The sequence below is a fragment of the Perognathus longimembris genome, chromosome 15 (genome assembly GCF_023159225.1).
Source record: "Perognathus longimembris pacificus isolate PPM17 chromosome 15, ASM2315922v1, whole genome shotgun sequence".
In the NCBI taxonomy this organism is placed as follows: domain Eukaryota; kingdom Metazoa; phylum Chordata; class Mammalia; order Rodentia; family Heteromyidae; genus Perognathus; species Perognathus longimembris.
In genome coordinates, this window is record NC_063175.1 from 9,213,885 (window position 1) to 9,234,688 (window position 20,804).

Genomic DNA, 20,804 nt, shown 5'->3' on the forward strand with positions numbered 1-20,804 from the left:
CCCTTACAGCAAGGGACAAAAACAGGCTCCGAATGAAAGGATGGAGCAAGATCTTCCAAGCAAACGCACCTACCAAAACGGCAGGTGTAGCCATCCTGATCTCAGACAAGCTGGACTTTTCATTAAAATCAACTCAAAAAGACAAAGAAGGTCACTACATTTTAATACAAGGAAAAATCCAGAACCAAGACATCACGGTGATAAATGTATACTCACCGAACAAAAGAGGCCCTACATATGTCAAGCAAATACTCACAGAACTACAGAACAAGATAGACCCAAACACAATCATAGTGGGAGACTTTAATACACCACTCTCTCCAAGAGACAGATCCAACACCCACAGGATCAGCAAGGGAGCTGAGGACCTAAGTAACACCATATGGATCCCAAATGGATCCCAAATGGATCCCAAATGGATCTGACAGATCTATACAGAATCTTCCACCCTACAGAGACCCAATATACCTTCTTCTCAGCAGCCCATGGATCATACTCCAAAATAGACCATGTCATAGCCCACACAAAGAACCTCAGCAAATACAGAAGTATTGACATCATCCCATGTATTATATCTGACCACAGTGGATTAAAGGTAACCCTCAATAACAACAGTTACCACAGAGGCTATATACATTCTTGGAGGCTAAACCCCACACTGTTATCCAGCACTTGGGCAACAGACCAAATTAAAGATGAAATCGAAGAATTCATAAGCCACAATGACAATAAAAGTACATCACAAAGAAACCTATGGGACACAGCTAAGGCAGTACTGAGGGGCAAGATCATTGCCCTCAGTACTCACATTAAAAGAATGGAAGCAGAGCAGGGGAATAACCTCACGATGAAACTAAACAACTGGAGAAACAAGAAATGATCGAATCTAAAATGACAAGGAGGAGAGAGATCACAAAGATTAAAGAAGAGATAAATCTGATTGAAAATAGACCATTCAACAAATAAATAAGACTAAAAGCTGGTTCTTTGAGAAAATAAATAAAATCGACAGGCCCCTCACAAGACTTACAAAAAAAAGAAGAGAAGAGACTCATATACGTAAAATCAGGGACTCCACCGGAAAAATTACAACAAGTACACACGATATTCAAACAATCATAAGGAGCTATTTCCAGAACCACTACTCACTAAAAAACAATAATTTTACAGAAATGGATCAATTCTTTGAACCAAGAAGAAAGAAATCAACTAAATAAACCAATCACTTACAGCGAGATACAGGGGGTAATCAAGAACCTCCCAACAAAGAAAAGCCCAGGCCCAGATGGATTCACCAACGAATTCTACAAAACCTTTAGTGAGGAGCTAATACCAATACTCCTCAAACTCTTCCATGAAATAAAAACAGAGGGAGAAATCCCAAACTCATTCTATGAAGCTAATATCATACTCATTTCCAAACCAGGCAAAGACCCAACAAAAAAAGAGAACTACAGACCAATATCACTAATGAACACAGACGCAAAGCTCCTCAATAAAATATTAGCTAACAGGATCCAGAAACTGATCAAGAAAATTATACATCATGACCAAGTAGGCTTCATTGCACAGTCACAAGGATGGTTCAACATCCGTAAATCAATCAATGTAAATCACCACATAAACAGAACTAAAATCAAGAATCACATTGTTATCTCAGTCGATGCCCAAAAAGCCTTTGACAAAATACAACATCCATACTTATTAAAAGCTCTGGAGAGAACAGGAATAGATGGAACATTCCTCAAAACAATAAAAGCCATATACAACAGACCAACTGCTAACATCATATTAAATGGAGAGAAACGTAAATCATTCCCCCTAAACTCAAGAACAAGACAAGGATGCCCACTCTCCACACTTCTTTTCAACAAAGTGCTGGAATCCCTAGCCATAGCAATAAGGGAAGAGGAGGACATCAAAGGGATCCACATCGGCAAGGAAGAAATCAAGTTATCCCTATTCGCAGACGACATGATCTTATATCTGAAGGACCCAAAAAACTCAGTCCCCAAATTCCTACACCTAATTAACCATTTTGTCAAAGTAGCAGGATACAAAAATCAATCCACAATGGGGCTGGGGATATGGCCTAGTGGCAAGAGTGCCTGCCTCATATACATGAGGCCCTGGGTTCGATTCCCCAGCACCACATATATGGAAAATGGCCAGAAGGAGCGCTGTGGCTCAGGTGGCAGAGGGCTAGCCTTGAGCGGGAAGAAGCCAGGGACAGTGCTCAGGCCCTGAGTCCAAGGCCCAGGACTGGCCAAAAAAAAAAAAAAAAATCAATCCACAAAAGTCAGCAGCTTTTCTGTACACCAGCAATGTACAAACAGAAAAGGAAATTATGGAAACAATTCCATTTACAGTAGCCAAAAAAAGAATAAAGTACCTAGGGATCAACTTAACCGAGGACATGACGGACCTATTTAATGAAAACTATAAAAATCTAATAAGGGAAATCAAAGAAGACACAAGGAGACTGAAAGACCTCCCATGCTCATGGGTAGGCAGAATCAATATAGTGAAATTGGCCATATTGTTCAAATTGTTATACAAATTCAATGCAATCCCTATCAAAATCCCAGTGACATTCTTCACTGAAATAGAGAAACCAATCCATAAATTCATATGGAACAGCAAAAGACCTAGAATAGCCAAAGCAATTCTAGGCAAAAAAAGCAGTGCAGGACGTATCACAATACCAGACTTCAAGCTCTACTACAAGGCCATCATAACAAAAACAGCATGGTATTGGTATAAAAACAGATCGGAAGACCAGTGGATTAGAATTGAAGATCCAGAAATAAAACCGTGCTCTTACAGTCAGCTGATATTCGACAAAGGAGCTGAAGACATACAATGGAATAAACAGAGCCTCTTCAACTACTGGTGCTGGGTGAACTGGGCAGCCATATGCAGAAAACTCAAAGTAGACCCAAGCCTATCACCATGCACCAAGATCAACTCAAAATGGATCAAGGACCTCAACATCAGACCTGAATCCTTGAAACTACTGAAGGACAGAGTAGGAAAGACACTAGAACTTATAGGCACAGGAAGGAACTTCCTGAATAGAGTCCCAGGGGCACAACAAATAGGGGAAAGACTCGACAAATGGGACTACTACAAATTAAAAAGCTTCTGCACAGCTAAGGACATAAGCCACCAAAACAGAAAGACAGCCAACCATATGGGAAAGGATCTTTAGCAGTACAGGAACAGACAAAGGCCTAATATCTGTCATCTAAAGAGAACTCAAAAAACTAAGCCCCTCCAAGCCCAATAAACCAATTAGGAAATGGGCAAAGGAGCTAAAGAGAGACTTCACAAGAGAAGAAATAAAAATGGCAAAGAAACATATGAGGAAATGTTCAACATCCCTGGTAGTAAAGGCAATGCAAATAAAAACAACCCTGAGATACCACCTCACTTCAGTTAGAATGGCCTATACTCTGAACTCACGCAACAACAAATGCTGGAGGGGGTGCGGGGAAAGAACCCTTCTCCATTGTTGGTAGGAGTGCAAATTAGTACAACCACTTTGGAGAACAGTATGGAGGTTTCTCAAAAAGCTCAACATAGACCTACCCTATGACCCAGCCATACCACTCCTAGGCAACAACAAGGTCCCAAGATATCAAAAAGACATTTACACTTCCATGTTTATTGCTGCACAATTCACAATAGCCAAATATGGAAACAACCCAGATGCCCCTCCACAGATGAATGGATCCAAAAAATATGGTACCTATACACAATGGAATACTACATAGCGATTAGGAATGGTGAAATATTGTTATTCGCAGGGAAATGGTCAGAACTTGAACAAATAATGTTGAGTGAGACAAGCCTAGAACACAGAAAACAAAGGGGCATGATCTCCCTGATATATGACTGTTAAGAAAGGGTGATGGAGAGACAGTAGAGACCAGGTGTGTGAAACCAAAAACTGCTTGTCAAATGGTATTTCCCACAGGATTGGGGCAGTGACCCAACATTATGTAACTAAAACCAAACTATTCAACATATAAAGGTCAAAAATTGACCTCTCAGTGGAATACAATAGCTCAAAAGCTATGTATGTACATTCATATAAGACTACTGTCAACATATTGTCTAATGTCGACATTACATTTAAAGCCCTAGGCGAATTTTCTTGGGAGTAGGCCACGTGGATACTGTATATGTTCTTGATACATTGTGTATTGTATATATGTCTACCTGACCTAGGGAAGGGAAAGAAAAACAGGGTATAAGATATCACAAGAAATGTACACACTGCCCTACTATGTAACTGTACCCTTTTTGCACAACACCTTGTCAAAAAATTTGTGTTCAATTAATAAATAAATTAAAAAAAAATAAGGGCTAGAAAAAAATGCAAGCAAAAAAATAAATAAATTCCAAACTGAAAAAAAAAGAAAACTAGTAAAGCTTATTTTAACATTAAACATACAATTACCATGCAATGTAGAAATTAGGCATGTTTTAGCCCAAATAAAAACACGTCTGTATAAATGTACATACACTGTACCAATTAATCCGCAAAAATATTACACTGAAAGAAACCTGACACAAAGACTACATTAGGAATATATAGTTTTGAGCAAAACAAATCTATAACTGAAACCAGCATAGGATAAACCTTGACTGCATTCTACTTCTTGATCAGAGCTGCAGTAACCCGAGGGATCCCACAGGTAAGTCACTAAGTGTCTTACAGTTAGCGCTGTACCTCAGTAACACATGGGGGAGACTCCTAAAATGACATAAACAGCATACATACCCAAGTGGGAGAGCAGACTCCTCCGATGAAGTATGTTTTCGGGACATAGCTACATTATCTACTTTAGTGAGGCCATCGGTGGAAGAACAAGCTTTTCCAGGCTTATTTTCTGCTCTGATGCTCTGTATAGAAAAATCACAGGTGGAGGGGTAGGGAGAGGGGAAGAAATAAATACTCTAGAGGAAGCACAGACATTTCCCTATTGGAATTAAATTTTTAAAGGGGAATAGGATTTTTAAATCCTGAGTTCCCTTAACCAAATGTGAGAATATCATATCCAGTATTCACATTTTATTTTTTGAACATGTCATGTAAATAAAATGAATGATCTGTATAACTTTCTGTAAATCTGTCATTCTATTTTTAGAAGGGATCACTTTATTACAATGTGATTTTTAGAGAAAAATGTTACTTAAAAAGGTTTTCTTCTTTTGGGGGACAGGGGGATTCTGTTTCTATTTCTTTCTTTCTTTTTTTACTGAATTATAATCCCCTATTCCATGTAGTATCTAGACTCTATTACACACACACACACACACACACACACACACACACACGAGTACATGTTTAAATCAAACATTGGTCTCATGCATTATATGGAGAATAGAGCCAAACATGCCAACTAATAAAGACAGACAGAAAAAGACATGTGTTACATACTAGAATTAGTGAAATAATACCAGGAAAATATTCTGTATCTCAGATGGTTTGCAGGTAGGGTTTTATTTTTTACACACCAGTGTAATACTCACTTTTCCTGAGAGCTGGAATCTTAAAGTTTGTTTCATGTGAGGCTCTTTAACAGGGTGACATTCAATATCCCAAAATTGAGCATAATCCCCCCTGTCTCTGGGCAAAAATGTGATGGAGACCTATAACACAAACCCAAAGGGCACATTACATACATGCAGTTGGACTGTCAATTCAGAACTTCAGTATGAAATCACTAAAGGAACCATGCTGGTGCATTAGCTAGCTGTCCCTCTGACTAAAAAAGAATTTCAACAGTTTTATACCCATTGGACTTGCTACTAGGCCAGATCCAAAATGTACTTTGGTTTATTATAGCTTGATATTGCACATTCTTCAAAATGTATATAGTAAGTGATTTTTCAAAGCCCTCTTAAAGCCCTCTAGCACAAGCCCTACTGCAGACATGATCCAATCTTTCACCACTATGCTTGTGGTCCCCTCTGCTGGCCAGGAAATGTGAGGGTGAAGTTGCAGAGATAGGAAGCTGAAGGAAGGAGGGGGAGGGTCGGTGGTAACAGGAACAAGGCAAGTGCTGCTCTGCTAAACTATCACAGCTCATATCATCATTCAGAATGTTAGTCAGAGCCAGCTTCCCTGAGTACACAGCTTAAATAGTTACACACATGACCTGCATGTGTATAAACTGTGAACAGCTCAATGATGACAAAGTAGTCGGTTTTTTTCGAAGGGGGAAGGGAAGTCATGAGCATTGAATTTGGGGCCTAGGTGCTTTCTTTAAAATGTTAGTATTTAGTAAACAGTGTTTCAACACTAGTGTTAAGAGCTTTAACTTTGCCCCCCCCCCCCCAATCAGTGTATTTAATAACAGTGATCAAGTCAGATGCTGGTAGCTCAAGACTGTAATCCTGGCTACTCAGGAAGCTTGAGACCAGAAGACTGAGACTCGAAGCCAGCCTGGGCAGAAAAAATCTACAAGACTCTATCTCCAATTAACCAGAAAAAAAAAAAAACAAAACCCAAAAGCAAAACACCCAGGTTTGGAGATTGGAGGACCGAGGGTCTGAGTTCAAATCCTACTGTCACCAAAGCAAACAAATAAAAGTGACCAACAACTGGATTAATGATTCAATATCTCTGAGTCTGGGCTGAAACAATAAAATATCAAAATGACTTAATTTCTGTTCTTGTGGACATTAAGAAATAATAACCCCAGTAGTTGAGACTTATAGTTTCTGAAAGCCTAGAAGCAAAGTCAGAACTGATCCAGGTGAGAGCACCCAGTTCAGGGAATTAAACTAGGGAAGAGGACCTGGACCAAAACAGTGAAAATAACCATATCCTGCAGAAAAACCAAACAGGCAACTGTTGTGGAACCACAAGAGACTGGTATATGCAATCCTCACTATGCTACTCCCAAATTTCAAAATGAAAGCAAAACAAAGAGAAAAGGGGAAAAACCTGCTAGTATTGCATGATATATTCTAGTGACACAAAGGTACCTTACTGTTTATTAATCTTTTGCTCTTGTTTTACATGTCAGTACTGGGGCTTGAACTCGGGGCCTGGACACTGACTCTAAACTCCTTTTGCTCAAGGCTAGCACTCTTAACACTTGAGCCACAGCTCAACTTCTGACTTTTTGGTGGTTAATCTCAGTCTTCTTCAAATGATGATCCTCAGCTAGTAATAGGCATGAGCCATTGATGCCCAGCAATATTTACTATCTTTAGTCATATCATACTGACGAATGCCTCAAAACACTACTGTATACTGTTGCTACTTTAATACGTTGTAACTAATTGATTTAACTTTCCTTGTGGGTCACTACTGTATAAATCAGTAATTGTGCTATTTGGTAATATATTTCTACATGGGCTCAGGAAAACAACAACAACAACAAAAAAAACCCAACTAGCACAAAGCAGAGGAATGACTCAAGTGGTAGATAGACACTATGTTGAAAATGAGCTATACAATTTGTGGGTGGGGACAGGAGGGAAAAACTTGGTGAGAGCAAAGGAAGGAGTGACATTGTCCAAAATGAAATGTACGTATTACTTGATTTATGAAACAGTAACCCCTCTGTCACTTTTTTAATAACAATTGAATATATTTAATAAAATATAATCATACAAAAAAAGCCGAGAACGCGTGCATACGTACATGTACAGTATGCACGCATGCACACACAGAACACAGTTTTTTTGTTTTTTTTTATCTCTAATGCAAATTCAACAACCAAACTCTCTACACATTTGGCAAAAATTTACTAGTTGCAGTACTTACTTGCTCTAGGATATAGTGATGAACACAACACAAATCAAAAACCTAAGGGGGCTGGGGATATGGCCTAGTGGCAAGAGTGCTTGCCTCGTATACATGAGGCCCTGGGTTCAATTCCCCAGCACCACATATATAGAAAATGGCCAGAAGTGGCGCTGTGGCTCAAGTGGCAGAGTGCTAGTCTTGAGCAAAAAGAAGCCAGGGACAGTGCTCAGGCCCTGAGTTCAAGCCCTAGGACTGGCAAAAAAAGCAACCTAAGAACATTTCATTTCTATGCTAAACATTTAAAACAAGAAATTTTTGAAACACAATCTGATCTTTAATCCATGTTTCTTTTGTTTTTGGTTGGTCAGGAGGCTTGGGTGCTGTTCCTGAGCTTTTGTGCTCAAGGATAGCGCTCTACCATTTTGAGCTATATAGATCCACTTCTGGTTTCAGGGTGGATAACTGGAGATGATTTTTGGACTTTTCTGCCCAGGCTGGCTTTGAATAGCCTCCGATCTCAGCTTCCTGAATAGCGAGGATTATAGGCATGAGCCACCAGCACCCAGCTTGCCATTATTATTATGATTAATAATTATTATTATTGCTGGTCCTGGAACTTGAACTCAGGACTTGGGCACTGTTCTTGAGCTTCTTTTGCTCAAGGCTAGTGTACCGCCACTTCCTGCAAGTTTGGGACTATTATGATATTCATGTATTTTAACGATTACTTTCGGCAGGACTAGTCAATGCTTAGGCACGGGCTCAGCAGGGAACTTGCTTTAACTATGGGAAGTTGCCAGTGCAGAGCTACAGCATACTTGCCACAACCCAAGGGGCATGGCTTCTCTGCCTTAGTCATCTGGAGCCAGGAACCAGGTAACCAGGCACTACCACTATAGTTAGCCAAAATAATCCATCCAAGCCACGCCTGAGTTGTTGGTCCTGCCCTGTTTTGTGTTTTCTGTGGAAACCCCAATAAAGGACATGCCTACTAAGCTCTGTCCTCAACCTCACTGTGTGCAACCTGACCCGTGATGCTTTCCACTGGAACCCTGCATGGCAGGCACACACTCACCTCCCATCTGGAACTCATGAATGTGAGACATTTTGTTCCCGTCCATCTTTTCTGTGTATTTATGTAACTACACCTGACAATACAATGGGCCTCACAATGTGCCCATTCGAGGGTAGCCAATGGCATTTTGTAAATTTATAGAACTATGAAGGCATGAACACTAGCTTATAAGAGGTTTTCAACAATTACCAAACAAATCCCAACACATCCGTAGTCTTCCCATTTTCCACCCTCACTTCAGCCCATAGCAACCACTAATCTTGTGTCTCCACACATTTGCCGGCTCATATATTTCATCCAATATGTGGTCTGTCATGACTGGTTTCTTTCACTTAGTATAATGGTTTTAAATGCTTAGTCATCTGAAAGGAGTATGTATTAGTAATGCCCGGTTTTTGTTGTTTTGGTTTGTTTTTTTTTGGTTGGTTGTCGGGCTTGAACTCTGGGCCTGGGTGCTGTCCTGAGCTCCTCAGCTCAAGGCTGACGCTCCATCACTTAAGAGCCACAGTGCCACTTCCAGTTTTTCTGTGGTTAATTGGAGGTAAGAGTCTCACGAACTTTCCTGCCCACGCTGGTTTTGAACCGTGATCCTCAGATCTCAGCCTCCTGAGTAGCTAGGATTATAGGCGTGAGCCATGGGCACCCAGCTGTTAGTTATTTTTATTGCCAAGAAGTATTTTGCTGCCAAAAAAAAAAAAAACCAACTACATTTTGCTTAGCAATCAGTTGACATTTAGGTTATTTCTGTCTTTATAGGTGATTGTGAATAACTGTGCTATGAATATTTGTGCACAAATTTCTGCTTGAACACCTGTTTCAATTTTTTAAAGTAAATATTCGGAAGTGGAAATTCTGGGTCATATGGTGTTTCTATGTTTTGTCTATTGAGGAATTGTTAAACTTTTTCACAATGGCTGTAGCATCATTACATTCTCATCAGAAACATGAAAGTTTCAGCTTCTCAACATCCTCCATATAGAGATTTTCTGCTTTTTTGTTCACTTTAAATCACAGCTATCTCAGGTATGAAGTGAATGCTCATTTCTGGCTTGTGTCTTCTAAGGACCAGTATTTCTAAGTTATTTTTGTTTTATGTTTTTGCAGTACTTGTGGAGTAAACTGTTTCATTGAAGCCTCAAAAGAAAAGATCTCAAAATAAGCCAACGGAAAGAAAAGTCTCTAATAAATATACTGCTTATTCTCCCAAATAGTATAATTCAGACACATCATTATATTCCTGCTGCTACCAACTTTATCAATTTTTCCATTAAAGCTAGATTGGACTTAGTACAGTAAAGGAGGGACTGTCAGCATGCTAAGTGTATGTATCCCTTATATAATGAATTGTGTAATTGCTTAAACTGAGAAACTAGAGCCAAAGTATCAAAGGGCTCTAATAATTGCCAAGGAGCCATAATTTGAAGATTACCATGTACACACAAAGGAACCTATGCAGATGGCTGCTTAGTTATAGGGTAAATCAGTGCAAGTGGCCACAAGTATGTCACTTTAAATGAGGAATCAAGAAGATCCCCGGAATTCTTATAAGGTATATTCTAATCACAGCTATACCAAGGTGAATGCCAGATAAGTATGGACCCCCTCAGTTCTAATTCTTACAAGACAAAGTTCTCCTGAAACCTTTTTCTGCTACAACTCATTAATGATGTCATAGCATTTGTTATATTATATTCACCCATATAATTATGAGCTGTGTACAGTTAGACCCTTTTTGACGCTCAAAAAAATTTCAAAATAGCTCAACTGGGGTTTTAATAGGGATTAAATCTGTAGATCAATTCAGCAAGTACTGCTGTTAGGATAATGATAATTCATCCCCTCCATTAACATGGGATATCGTTCCTTCTGGTTTATTTTCTTTTTGCAATCCTTCTTTCTTTGAACAATGTGTCTGTCCCCTGTCCTCCGGGTTTGTTTCTGTTGTGGTTTAGGGAATAGAATAAAATATTTTTTGGACAATTATGTGCTTTCAAAAAAAAAAAAAGTGAGAAACTCTCGAAAATTATGTGCTTTCCAAAAAAAAGTGAGAAACTCTTTAAGGCCTAATGAAGGACTAAGTTTCAGCAATTATTATAGAAGTCACAAGAGCCTTTTGTAATCAATGATGAGTTCATAGCTATATCCTAGAACTTACCAGAAGCCTTTATGAATATATATAAGTATGACTCTTTGAATTTTAGCAATTAAAATGACAGAGTATATTAACAAGGCCAAATGGATGATGCCTGCCATGAGGAGACTTCTGATGTCAGGGCTAGAAATAAACTAAGGTGTTAAAAGTCTCACAGCAGCTGGAGGAATCTGTTGCCCATAAAGAAATATTGGTGCCTATGTTATGAACATGAGTTGTTGCCTAGTGGTAGATTTCTCTGGCTCTGGCAGGTAGCCAAAGTCATTTGGATTAGAGAAGTATGCTGTAAGCACTGGCAGCTGCAGTCTCCTTACCAAATATGCAATCAGCTTACTTCATACTTTCCTCACATTGAACCTAGGAGGCTTCTTCCCCTGTGGATAGACTGGCTCTGAGACTAGCAGTGGTTTAGGGAAGATAAACTGAAGCGGTAGGGTCACATGAGGTACTCTGGGCTAAATCACATCATGTACTTACTAACTTGAAAACAATCTAGTAAAGCTCACCTTTTGGATTTTATTGCTTTCCAGTATACCAGAAATGGGAGAACATCTAAACGCTGTGTACGTAGCTCTAAAAACATCTCCACTTTCATCAACTCCCTGTGAAGAAATCATTTAAATAGTCAAATAAGAACCATAAAAGTCAGTGGACTGGTATTAAATACATCATTATTTTCATGCTTACCATGGACACCCTAACATACTAAGCCTATTTAGTAGATCACAAGGAGAGCACAATGCCCTCTCAAGAGGAAGTGTTCTTGGGTTAAGCCACTGTGGCTCAGTGTGATGAAGTCACACATAGCAATGTTCATGACCAACTTCATTGGCTGCAGGAAGCTCCATGTTACAGTACACGGTATCAATTCACTGCCCTTTCCTCAGAGTTGATGGGGACGCTGCAAAATATGCACTTTAAAACCATCTGCAATGTCAGTTACTGTTTATTGTAGTAGGTCTGCTATCTTTTGCACACATTTTAATAATGGTGTAACTCAAAATGGTAACTGTCACCAAAACCATACAGCAGACAGGTTAGTGTTGTAAAGAACACAAATGAGAGGCTGCTCATTTGGGGCAGTGCCACTGGCAGACCCATACAGAAGATGGTAGACTAAGGGTACTAGCAGAGTGCTTCACCCTACATACCAGAAACTATAGCTGAAACATAACAGCACTCAGGATACTGGGAGGAGTCTGTGTACCCTCAGTGCTCAATAAAATAATAAAACCCTTACTACTCCTCAAAATAAAGTGATTTCAATAAAAAAAAATCAGGACTAGGATTAAATAGAGAAAACATATAAAATTTATACAAATTTTCTAATTTGACTCTCAAAAACACCTGGTTAAAAGAAGACTCCATATATTGTCTACATCTATATAGAAAACCAAGTGAGTTTGGGAGACCAATAACCAATCTGTGTATACTCTGTGTTTTCATAGTCCACATATAACCTAAACATTAAGATGAGCGTATCTGAGGCAGTCGTGACTGACCTTGACATACGGGGGAGCAAAAGATGACAGGTGCCACTTCACATCCACAGGGCCATGATTCTCAAATTCCAGATAGTTCTCTGAAAGGAACACAGGAACCACAGCTCACACTGACAAGTCGGTGACAGCAGTCCTGAGTGACGGCCTTAGGACCTCACTAATCTTAGGACCTCACTAATCGAGTAGTGACCCTGACAGAGTCTAATAGGAACTATGGGATTTTAAAAAAATGTGTGTCCAACATCCAATTTTGGATTTTATTCAAAGCACAATGCAAAGACATGGAAGGGCTGAAGTGAGGAATGAAAAGACAGCATTGTCATTTACTGACACAGTAAGACTGGAGAAGCCCGTTTTGTTTTAGGGCTTATACATTCGATGCCCCTGTGAGATGCCCATATACAGGAGCCAAGCGGACACTTGGGTAAGCTTGTCTGAGCATACTGCAGTCATCACCGTCACAAACGACAGGTAATCATTACCTGTCATGAGAGTAGCACAGGTGGACTAGCCCAGATGTGCCAAACATCATTAGTTGGCAAATAAAAGAGTCAGCAAACAAATCTCATAATGAGCAAGTGAGGCTGAAAAACACAGGGCATCAGTTACAGAAGCTGTGAGGTCAATATTGTGGAAGGATCAGATAACCAGGGACATCTAAGAAGGACCCCGATGGGAACAGGTCTAACAGTGGGGAATGGCAATACAACAGGCTCAGAAAGGAAGAACTCTTCCACTAGAAGTCATGCTGGAAAGGGGACATCTGCAGGGAGAGAAATGAGGGCCAAGGAAGGTATCTCCCAGACTATGATGCTAGTCTCTATCACAGACAGAGGTAAATACAAAAAGAATGAGAAACTCGTGGCCCAGGAAAGAAGGAACCAGAGTAAGACCTTGAGAAGGCAAGAAAAAAGATGGGCCTAGATTACACAGAGAGGGCTGCATCTGTGATAGAAACAGAAAGCTTTCATTTAGTCCAATGGTGAGGCAAAATAGAGAATTGTAAAAAAAATTAGAGAAGGAGCAGGGAATGGGGGATAGGGGAAAGCATAGAAGCTCTAAGGGAGTAGAGACACCAGCCACTGGTGCAGACATACTCTGTGGAAGTTAGGCAGAAAAGAAGGGGTTTAAGAGAAGAGGGACCTAAGCAAGGTAATAGAGACACTACAGTTTTAGAGCCCTGGACTGAAGGCTATCATGAGATTAGAGAAATGCTCAATCCCTGGAATAAGTGACCCATGAAGGGTAGGGCTTGAAATGGAATGAGATTACAGTGAGTTTCCTGGAGGTGAATGGAAAGGTCCAGGAGAGACACATCGAAGATGGATGCTATCTATGGCTGAAGAAGAAATCACTTTGAGAAGCAAGATGACAAACAGCTTGATGAGATAGCCCCTGAAACCTTTTTCTAATAGGCTGCTACACCACTACTCATTTAGTCAACGCCAGCAGAGAAAGGAAGAATGAAATAGAAAAAGAAAACAATTATCACAAGATTTTTTGTTGAGAAGCATTAGCATTAAAGAGTGTCTAGAAGATGACAAATATAGGAATGAATTTACATATAACATTGAACAAATGAATTCACCTCCATGCCTTCTGTGGAAGGTGAAAGTGATAACAGTTTACAAACAGGGACACTGAACTGTCTTTGTCTCTCAAGCACCTCAGAAGTCACTAGTGACAGAACCCAGCTCTACCCACTGGCCTGGCCTCTCGTTCTTCTAAATTGGTAATTCAGGTCAGGTATCTGTTAAGAGTTAGGGAAGGACAGTTCTGGCCATCAAATAAAATCCAAAATACCAGAAATACTGAGTAACTCAATGCCTTGTTATTCAATGTCTTTTTTTTTTGGGGGGGGGGGACCAGTACTGGGGCTTGGATTCAGGGCCTGAGCACTGTCCCTGGCTTCTTTTTGCTCAAGGCTAGCACTCTACCTCTTGAGCCATAGAGCCACTTCTGGCTTTTTCTGTTTATGTGGTGCTGAGGAATCAAACCCAGGGCTCTGTGCTTGCTAGGCAAACACTCTACCACTAAGCCACATTCCCAGCCCTCAATGTCAATTTTAATCTTAGAATTTCCTTTTTTAAAATTGTGCTAGTACTGGGGATTGAACGCAGGGCCTGAGGGCTGTCCCAGAGCTTTTTTTGCTCAAGGCTAGCACCCTATTACTTAAGCCACAGCTTCACATCTGGCTTTTTGGTGGTTAATTGGAGACAAACAGTCTCGGACTTTTTTTTTGCCTGGGCTGGCTTCATACCACATCTCAGCCACCTCAATAGCTAGGATTATAAGTGTGAGCTACTGGCACCCAGATATGGAATTCACATCTTAAGATTATGCTTTCAAATCAATGGGAGAGCACTTTACACATGTTATGTGCTGGGTTCAACCCTCAGCACTGCCAAGATATATTAACATATTAGATAATAAGAAAGCAGAAATAGGTTCTGTCGTGGGAGGTAAATATAAGAAGGGGGTAAAGCTAATAAGCAGAGTGAATGAAGATGAATATGGTCAAAGTAGATAGTTTCCACATATGAAAATTGATCAATTCATCAGTTCTTAGGATAGGGGTAGAGGAGAAAGGGACATTGATAGAGGGGGTCAGATTGAATGGAATATATTACATACATGAGTGGAAATGTCAATGAAATCCATGCCCCATATAACTAAAGTATGATAACAGAAAAAAATAACAGAGTACATCTAGACTCAATACAGCAGTAGGTGTTTGACCCAAATAATTTTTGTGATACAATACCTGAAGTTTTACCAGATTCTGTTGTAGGAAAAGCAATCATCTTGCTTCTTAGTTCAACTTTTGTGGAAGGTGGTTTTACTGCTGGCTTTGTCATATGACTAATGGGAGGTTCAGATGTGGGGGTAAGAATTCCAAATGTGCTAGAAGCCAAACGAGTCAAAAGGTCTTCTTCAGTCAAATCTTCTTGAATTTGAACTTTCACGAATTTCTGAAATAAGCCAAATAAAGTCTAAGACACAAAGGTAACTATAAGTTTGAAACAAAGATTTTTAATTTGAGGCAGAGAAAAAAAATCCAAATAAGTGAAACACTTAACAAATTTAGAGATTAAGGTTTATTAAAATTACAAAGACTATGTCTTTTCTCTTGCTATCATATTCTTTTTCTCCCCTTAAAGTAACTTTTGCAAATTAGCAATGGCTTCTAGGCTCTAACCTCTATCAAATGATTTAGAAAACTAAGAGAAAAATTATGTACAAAATACTCTGATGAAATACAGCTAGTTGGCCTTCATTTGACTTAGAAAGCATAATTGCTAACAAGGATTATGAAAATGAAGGTACAAAATAAAAGGAATGTTGCTCACAAAAATCATTGTACAGTACCTTTTGTCCATTGTCACAGTGAATATAGATCAAACCACTCCATGGGAACATAGACTGTTTTGTTGATAAGGAAGAATTAGGACTCACAAGAATTTGTAGTTTACTCCTTAAAAAAAAAAGAATGTAATAATAAAACCCAAAAATATTCTATTAGCAGAAGCAGTAATAAGGTTTCAGCCACTGTTCTGTCAATGACCAACTATCCCCATGACACCAGAGAACTAGGTTAGCTCCTATACTTTCCCACGTCTGGCTCATCTGGCCTCAAACCTTGATTGAATGGCCAACACAAAGTTGTATGGCATGAATCCATGAGCCCAAGGACATATTCGTAGGAAAACCACACCACAGATATGCTATCTCAAAAGCAATTCAAAATGAAATTTCTGTAGCAAACGGACCATACTACAAAACCTCTGAGCCACATGATATAAAGGATAATATAGTTAAGGCACTAAGCTAAGTAAAATCTAGGCAGCAAACTGGAAGAAAAGTAGGAAAGGAGATATTTTACAAAGAGGGAGCGAGAGAGAAATCATGCTTTTTCATGTTCAAAATTCTCTTGAAGGAACATGAGTTCCAAAGAATTTAAATGTGGATAATGAAATCAGAATTATACCTAACAGAAATCATCATTTTACCACCAAAAATAACATGGCAAGATTATTTTCCACTGCTAATAGCTAAATAGGTAGGATTATAAGAGGCTTTGGAAAACACCTGTTCTATCCCTATCCTTCCATCTATTAATTGGCAAAGGCTTGCAGAATACTGAGTGGATTGCTTTGGTCTCAGTAAAGCAGTCTCTGGAGTGTCTTTGTCCATATTTTAGCTCAGACCTCAGCCAACTTTCCAAATATGCATCATTTTGCCAATGTAAAAAAAAACTCCAAATTATTCTTTTCAAAAACTGCTAATCCAAAATATAACGTCCCTTCCAGAATGGAGAGCTGTGTGCTCACCAAGGTAAAGTTCTGGATAGCTGCAAAACTGTGGCTTTACCTTGCCAGTAAGTAGGCTGAGTACAGAGGGAAATTGTGTTAACATCTGGCCCTAATGTATACTTCCTCGTAACATCTAGGTAGAAAACAGTAAGCTAGCTTATGGCTCAGATATATTACAAGGCAAGAAGTTGACTCTCAAATCTGTCTTTCAGGAAAAAAAAATGAGTATATTCCAAACTAGGAGACAACCAGACCCCCTAAGGATTTAAGAGATTGTCATCCATTATCACACAGCCTGCTTTTATTCCTTGCCTTTGTACTCCTTTCCATCCCAAACACTTTCCTCCACCACCTTAGGGCACAGTCTACCTGGCTGTGTGTATGAGACCTCCGCTCCACTAAAGGGAATGAGTCTTGACCCCATTGATGTATACAAGAACTAGGTGTACACTTTGTACAGCACAGTACAAACCACTACTGAAAAAATTTTGTTTTGCAGTGCATGTGACATAACTCAGGGCCTTGCACATGCCCGGCAAGCACCTCTATACTGAACTTTATGCTAAAACCCTGAATAAATTTAAATGAGTATTACTGAATCCTTAACATCATTATGATGTCATCTGAATAACACTCAGAACAACACTGAAGACATACTTACTCTGGTGCAATAAATCCATGTTGTGGTGTGACTGTCAGGCAATGGGCTGGCCAGTATAGTTCAAATTTCAGCAACCTGAGAGAATTATTAGCAATCTGGAAACGTCCAGTTTTTGCTATATCACCTATTGTATCAGATAAAGCAGATGTAACTTCCATTTAGCAATATTGAACAAGACAAGTATAAATTAAAATAAATTTTAAATAAGTACACTAGTTATTATAATGGCTTACTTTGCAATTCTTAGCTACTCAACCATGGGAATGTCAAATCTTTGTTTAAAAGGCATACTTGGTAACTCTTAGAAACTACAAAAACACTGAAAACCTTGAACAAAAAGAAAATTAGCAATCTCACAATTGTTACCTCCTGGTTTTAATTTTTGCACACGTGTACATATCAAATTTGTTCTGATTCTGAACCAACATTATGAGGGTTAAGGTAATAACTACTAGGGTGAGGTGTGGCTCTGCTGTCAAGAAGTTGAGGTAGGCAGGCTAGGGCTCCAAATGAGTTCTATCTAATCAGGTCTCTGAGGTGGGAGTCTGTCCAACTACGTATGAGGACAGAACACAGACAACAACTCCGAAAGGCACATCTGATGACTTGTTGCTGAAATACTCACAAGAAGAAGGAGCTACCAGAATCAAGTGTTCAGGGTGGATGGTCCACATCTCTTCAGAGGCTGCTGTATCTTGAGGTGAGTGGGCAGTTTGTGAGAGAAAAGGAGACCCCTGAGGACCTTTAACTGGTAAAACATCCAAAGAGATATTGCCACTGTGCTTCCCAGAAGGACTCAAGTCACTAGAAAACATTATTCAAAAGTGAAAACAGCAGAGAGAAGTTAAAAATTATGAAAAGCAGAGTCTTTCACATTTAATATGAATGCTTTATAAAATAAAAACAATTAGACAAAACTAAAAGGATATTCCATGCCATATATTTTTGTGTGAATTTAAAAAAAATCCTCTAGCCAGGAACAAAGAGTGAACAAATCCAATAACTCAATAACACTATGTTGAAAATGAATTATCCAACTTGACAGTGAGTATGGGAGGAAAAACTAGGAGAGAGCGAGGGAAGGGGTAACATTGTCCAAAAAGAAATGTACTCTTTACCTAATGTACCCCTCTGTACATCAGCTTTACAGTAAAAATTTTAAAAAAAAATCCTCCAAAAGGGTCACTGGTGTCTCATGTTTGTAATCCTAGCTGTCAGGAGGCTGAGATCTGAGGACTGTAATTCAAAGCCAGCTCAGAGAGTAAAGTCCATAAAGACTGTTATCTCCAATTAACCATCAAAAAGCGAAAAACAGAGCTGTGGCTTAAGTGGTAGAAAGCTAAGCCCTGAGCTCAAGCCCCCAGAACAGCAGCAAAATAAATAAATAAATAAAAAAGAAAACTTCTCCACATTTCCATTCATGTTAATATACTTATTTATATACATTTTATTTATATAGGTTAGGAGTATAACTCTGAGGAGAGGCATTTACCTAACACAGTCAATGCTCTGAGGTTGACCCCAAGCACTGCAAGAAAAATAAGTATATATAAAACAAATGAAGCGGGGCTGGGGATATGGCCTAGTGGCAAGAGAGCTTGCCTCGTATACGTGAGGCCCTGGGTTCAATTCCCCAGCACCACATATACAGAAAACGGCCAGAAGTGGCTCTGTGGCTCAAGTGGCAGAGTGCTAGCCTTGAGCAAAAAGAAGCCAGGGACAGTGCTCAGGCCCTGAGTCCAAGCCCCAGAACTGGCCAAAAAAAAACACACACACAAAAAAAAAAACAAATGAAGCCAGATGGCATTGGCACAAGCCTTAATCCTACCTACTTAGGAGGCTCAGATCTGAAGACTTGAGTTTCAAAGCCAGCCTAGGCAGGAAGGTCCACGAGACTTTTTTTTTTTTTGGCCTTGGACTCAGGGCCTGAGCACCGTCCCTGGCTTCTTCCCACTCAAGGCTAGCACTCTGCCACCTGAGCCACAGCGCCCCTTCTGGCCATTTTCCATATATGTGGTGCTGGGGAATCGAACCAAGAGCTTCATGTGTAGTAGGCAAGCACTCTTGCCACTAGGCCATATTCCCAGCCCCACGAGACTTTGATCTCCAGTTAACCACCAGAAAACCAGAAGTGGCACTGTGACTCAACATAGTAGATCACCAGAGTTCAAGCCCCATGACCAACCAAACAAAAAAAGAAAAGAAAAAAAAGCAACATAAGTTACATAGTATAATGAACTTTTAGTAGAAAATTCAGTGATTTCCATTATTTTTCCGCCTGATTCTGCATCTGAAGTTTATTAAAAGACAATCATGGCTCAAAGCCAACTCAGTCAGAAAAGTCCATGAAACACCATCTCTAAAATAACCAGCAAAAGCTGGGCTGAGAACATTGCTCAAGCATTAGAGTGCCAGTAACATTAGCAAGCTGAGCAAATTTTGAGAAACCAAGTTCAAACCTGAGAACTAGGTTAAAAAAAAGAGAAAGATTTACTAGAAAATGACCCAATATCCAAAATGTAAGAAAAATCAAATTCTTTACATAATAGAACTGCACAATGACAACTTGTTTTTATGACAATGACACTAAGAAATACTAGAACAGGAACGTCTTCTAATAGGAAGAAATGCTAATACAATCTACCAGGATCTTTATTAGACTTGTTTAACAATAATTCAAATGAATTTCATAATCACTAGTGCTTCAAAACTGATTTTATTAGAAAATCACCAATTTTATAAAACCAACGGTCTCTAATCCCCAGTTTTCAAATTAAACTTCTACTGTTCCAGAAAAACAAGGGAGATACTATCTGGAAAAAAAAAAAAATCACCAGAAAAAAAGAGTAGGAGGTATGACTCAAGCAGTGTCTGCCTATTAAGTATGAAAACCTAAGTTCAAACCCAAGCACTTTTTTTGGGGGGGTGGGGGGCAGTCCTGGGGCTTGGACTCAGGGCCTAGGCACTGTCCCTGAGCTTCTTTTGCTCAAGGTTAGCACTCTTTTCCACAGCACACCTGTGGCTTTTTCTGTTTATGTGGTACTTAAGAATAGAATCCAGGGCTTCATGCATGCTAGGCAAACACTTTACCGCTAAGCCACATTCCCAGCCCCAAGTACTATTTTTATAAACCCTCATATATTTATATAATCAGTCACAGGACAAGTTAGCATTATATAACATCTGAGAAGATACTCTGAAAAAACAAATGGCATCACTTTTTTTAACTGTAAAAGTGATATATGGAGGAATTATAGTTATTATGTAAGTCAGGTACTGAGTACATTTCTTTTTGAACAGTACCACCTCTTCCCTCATTTTCTCCCCTCC

At 39.4% G+C, this 20,804-nt stretch overlaps 1 protein-coding gene across 5 annotated transcripts in view; it reads right to left on the minus strand.

The window, feature by feature from the left end:
* Positions 1 to 20,804, minus strand: part of Cep192 (centrosomal protein 192) — a 107,888-nt gene that overhangs the window by 13,976 nt on the left and 73,108 nt on the right. For all 5 annotated transcript variants that reach the window (XM_048363095.1, XM_048363093.1, XM_048363097.1 and 2 more), the window contains 8 exons: positions 18,100 to 18,278; positions 17,475 to 17,598; positions 15,870 to 15,975; positions 15,265 to 15,472; positions 12,501 to 12,580; positions 11,505 to 11,600; positions 5,542 to 5,661; positions 4,790 to 4,911 (listed from right to left, as the gene is read on the minus strand). In XM_048363095.1, the coding sequence (XP_048219052.1) occupies positions 4,790 to 4,911; positions 5,542 to 5,661; positions 11,505 to 11,600; positions 12,501 to 12,580; positions 15,265 to 15,472; positions 15,870 to 15,975; positions 17,475 to 17,598; positions 18,100 to 18,278 (1,035 nt within the window). The remainder of the gene's footprint in view (positions 1 to 4,789; positions 4,912 to 5,541; positions 5,662 to 11,504; positions 11,601 to 12,500; positions 12,581 to 15,264; positions 15,473 to 15,869; positions 15,976 to 17,474; positions 17,599 to 18,099; positions 18,279 to 20,804) is intronic.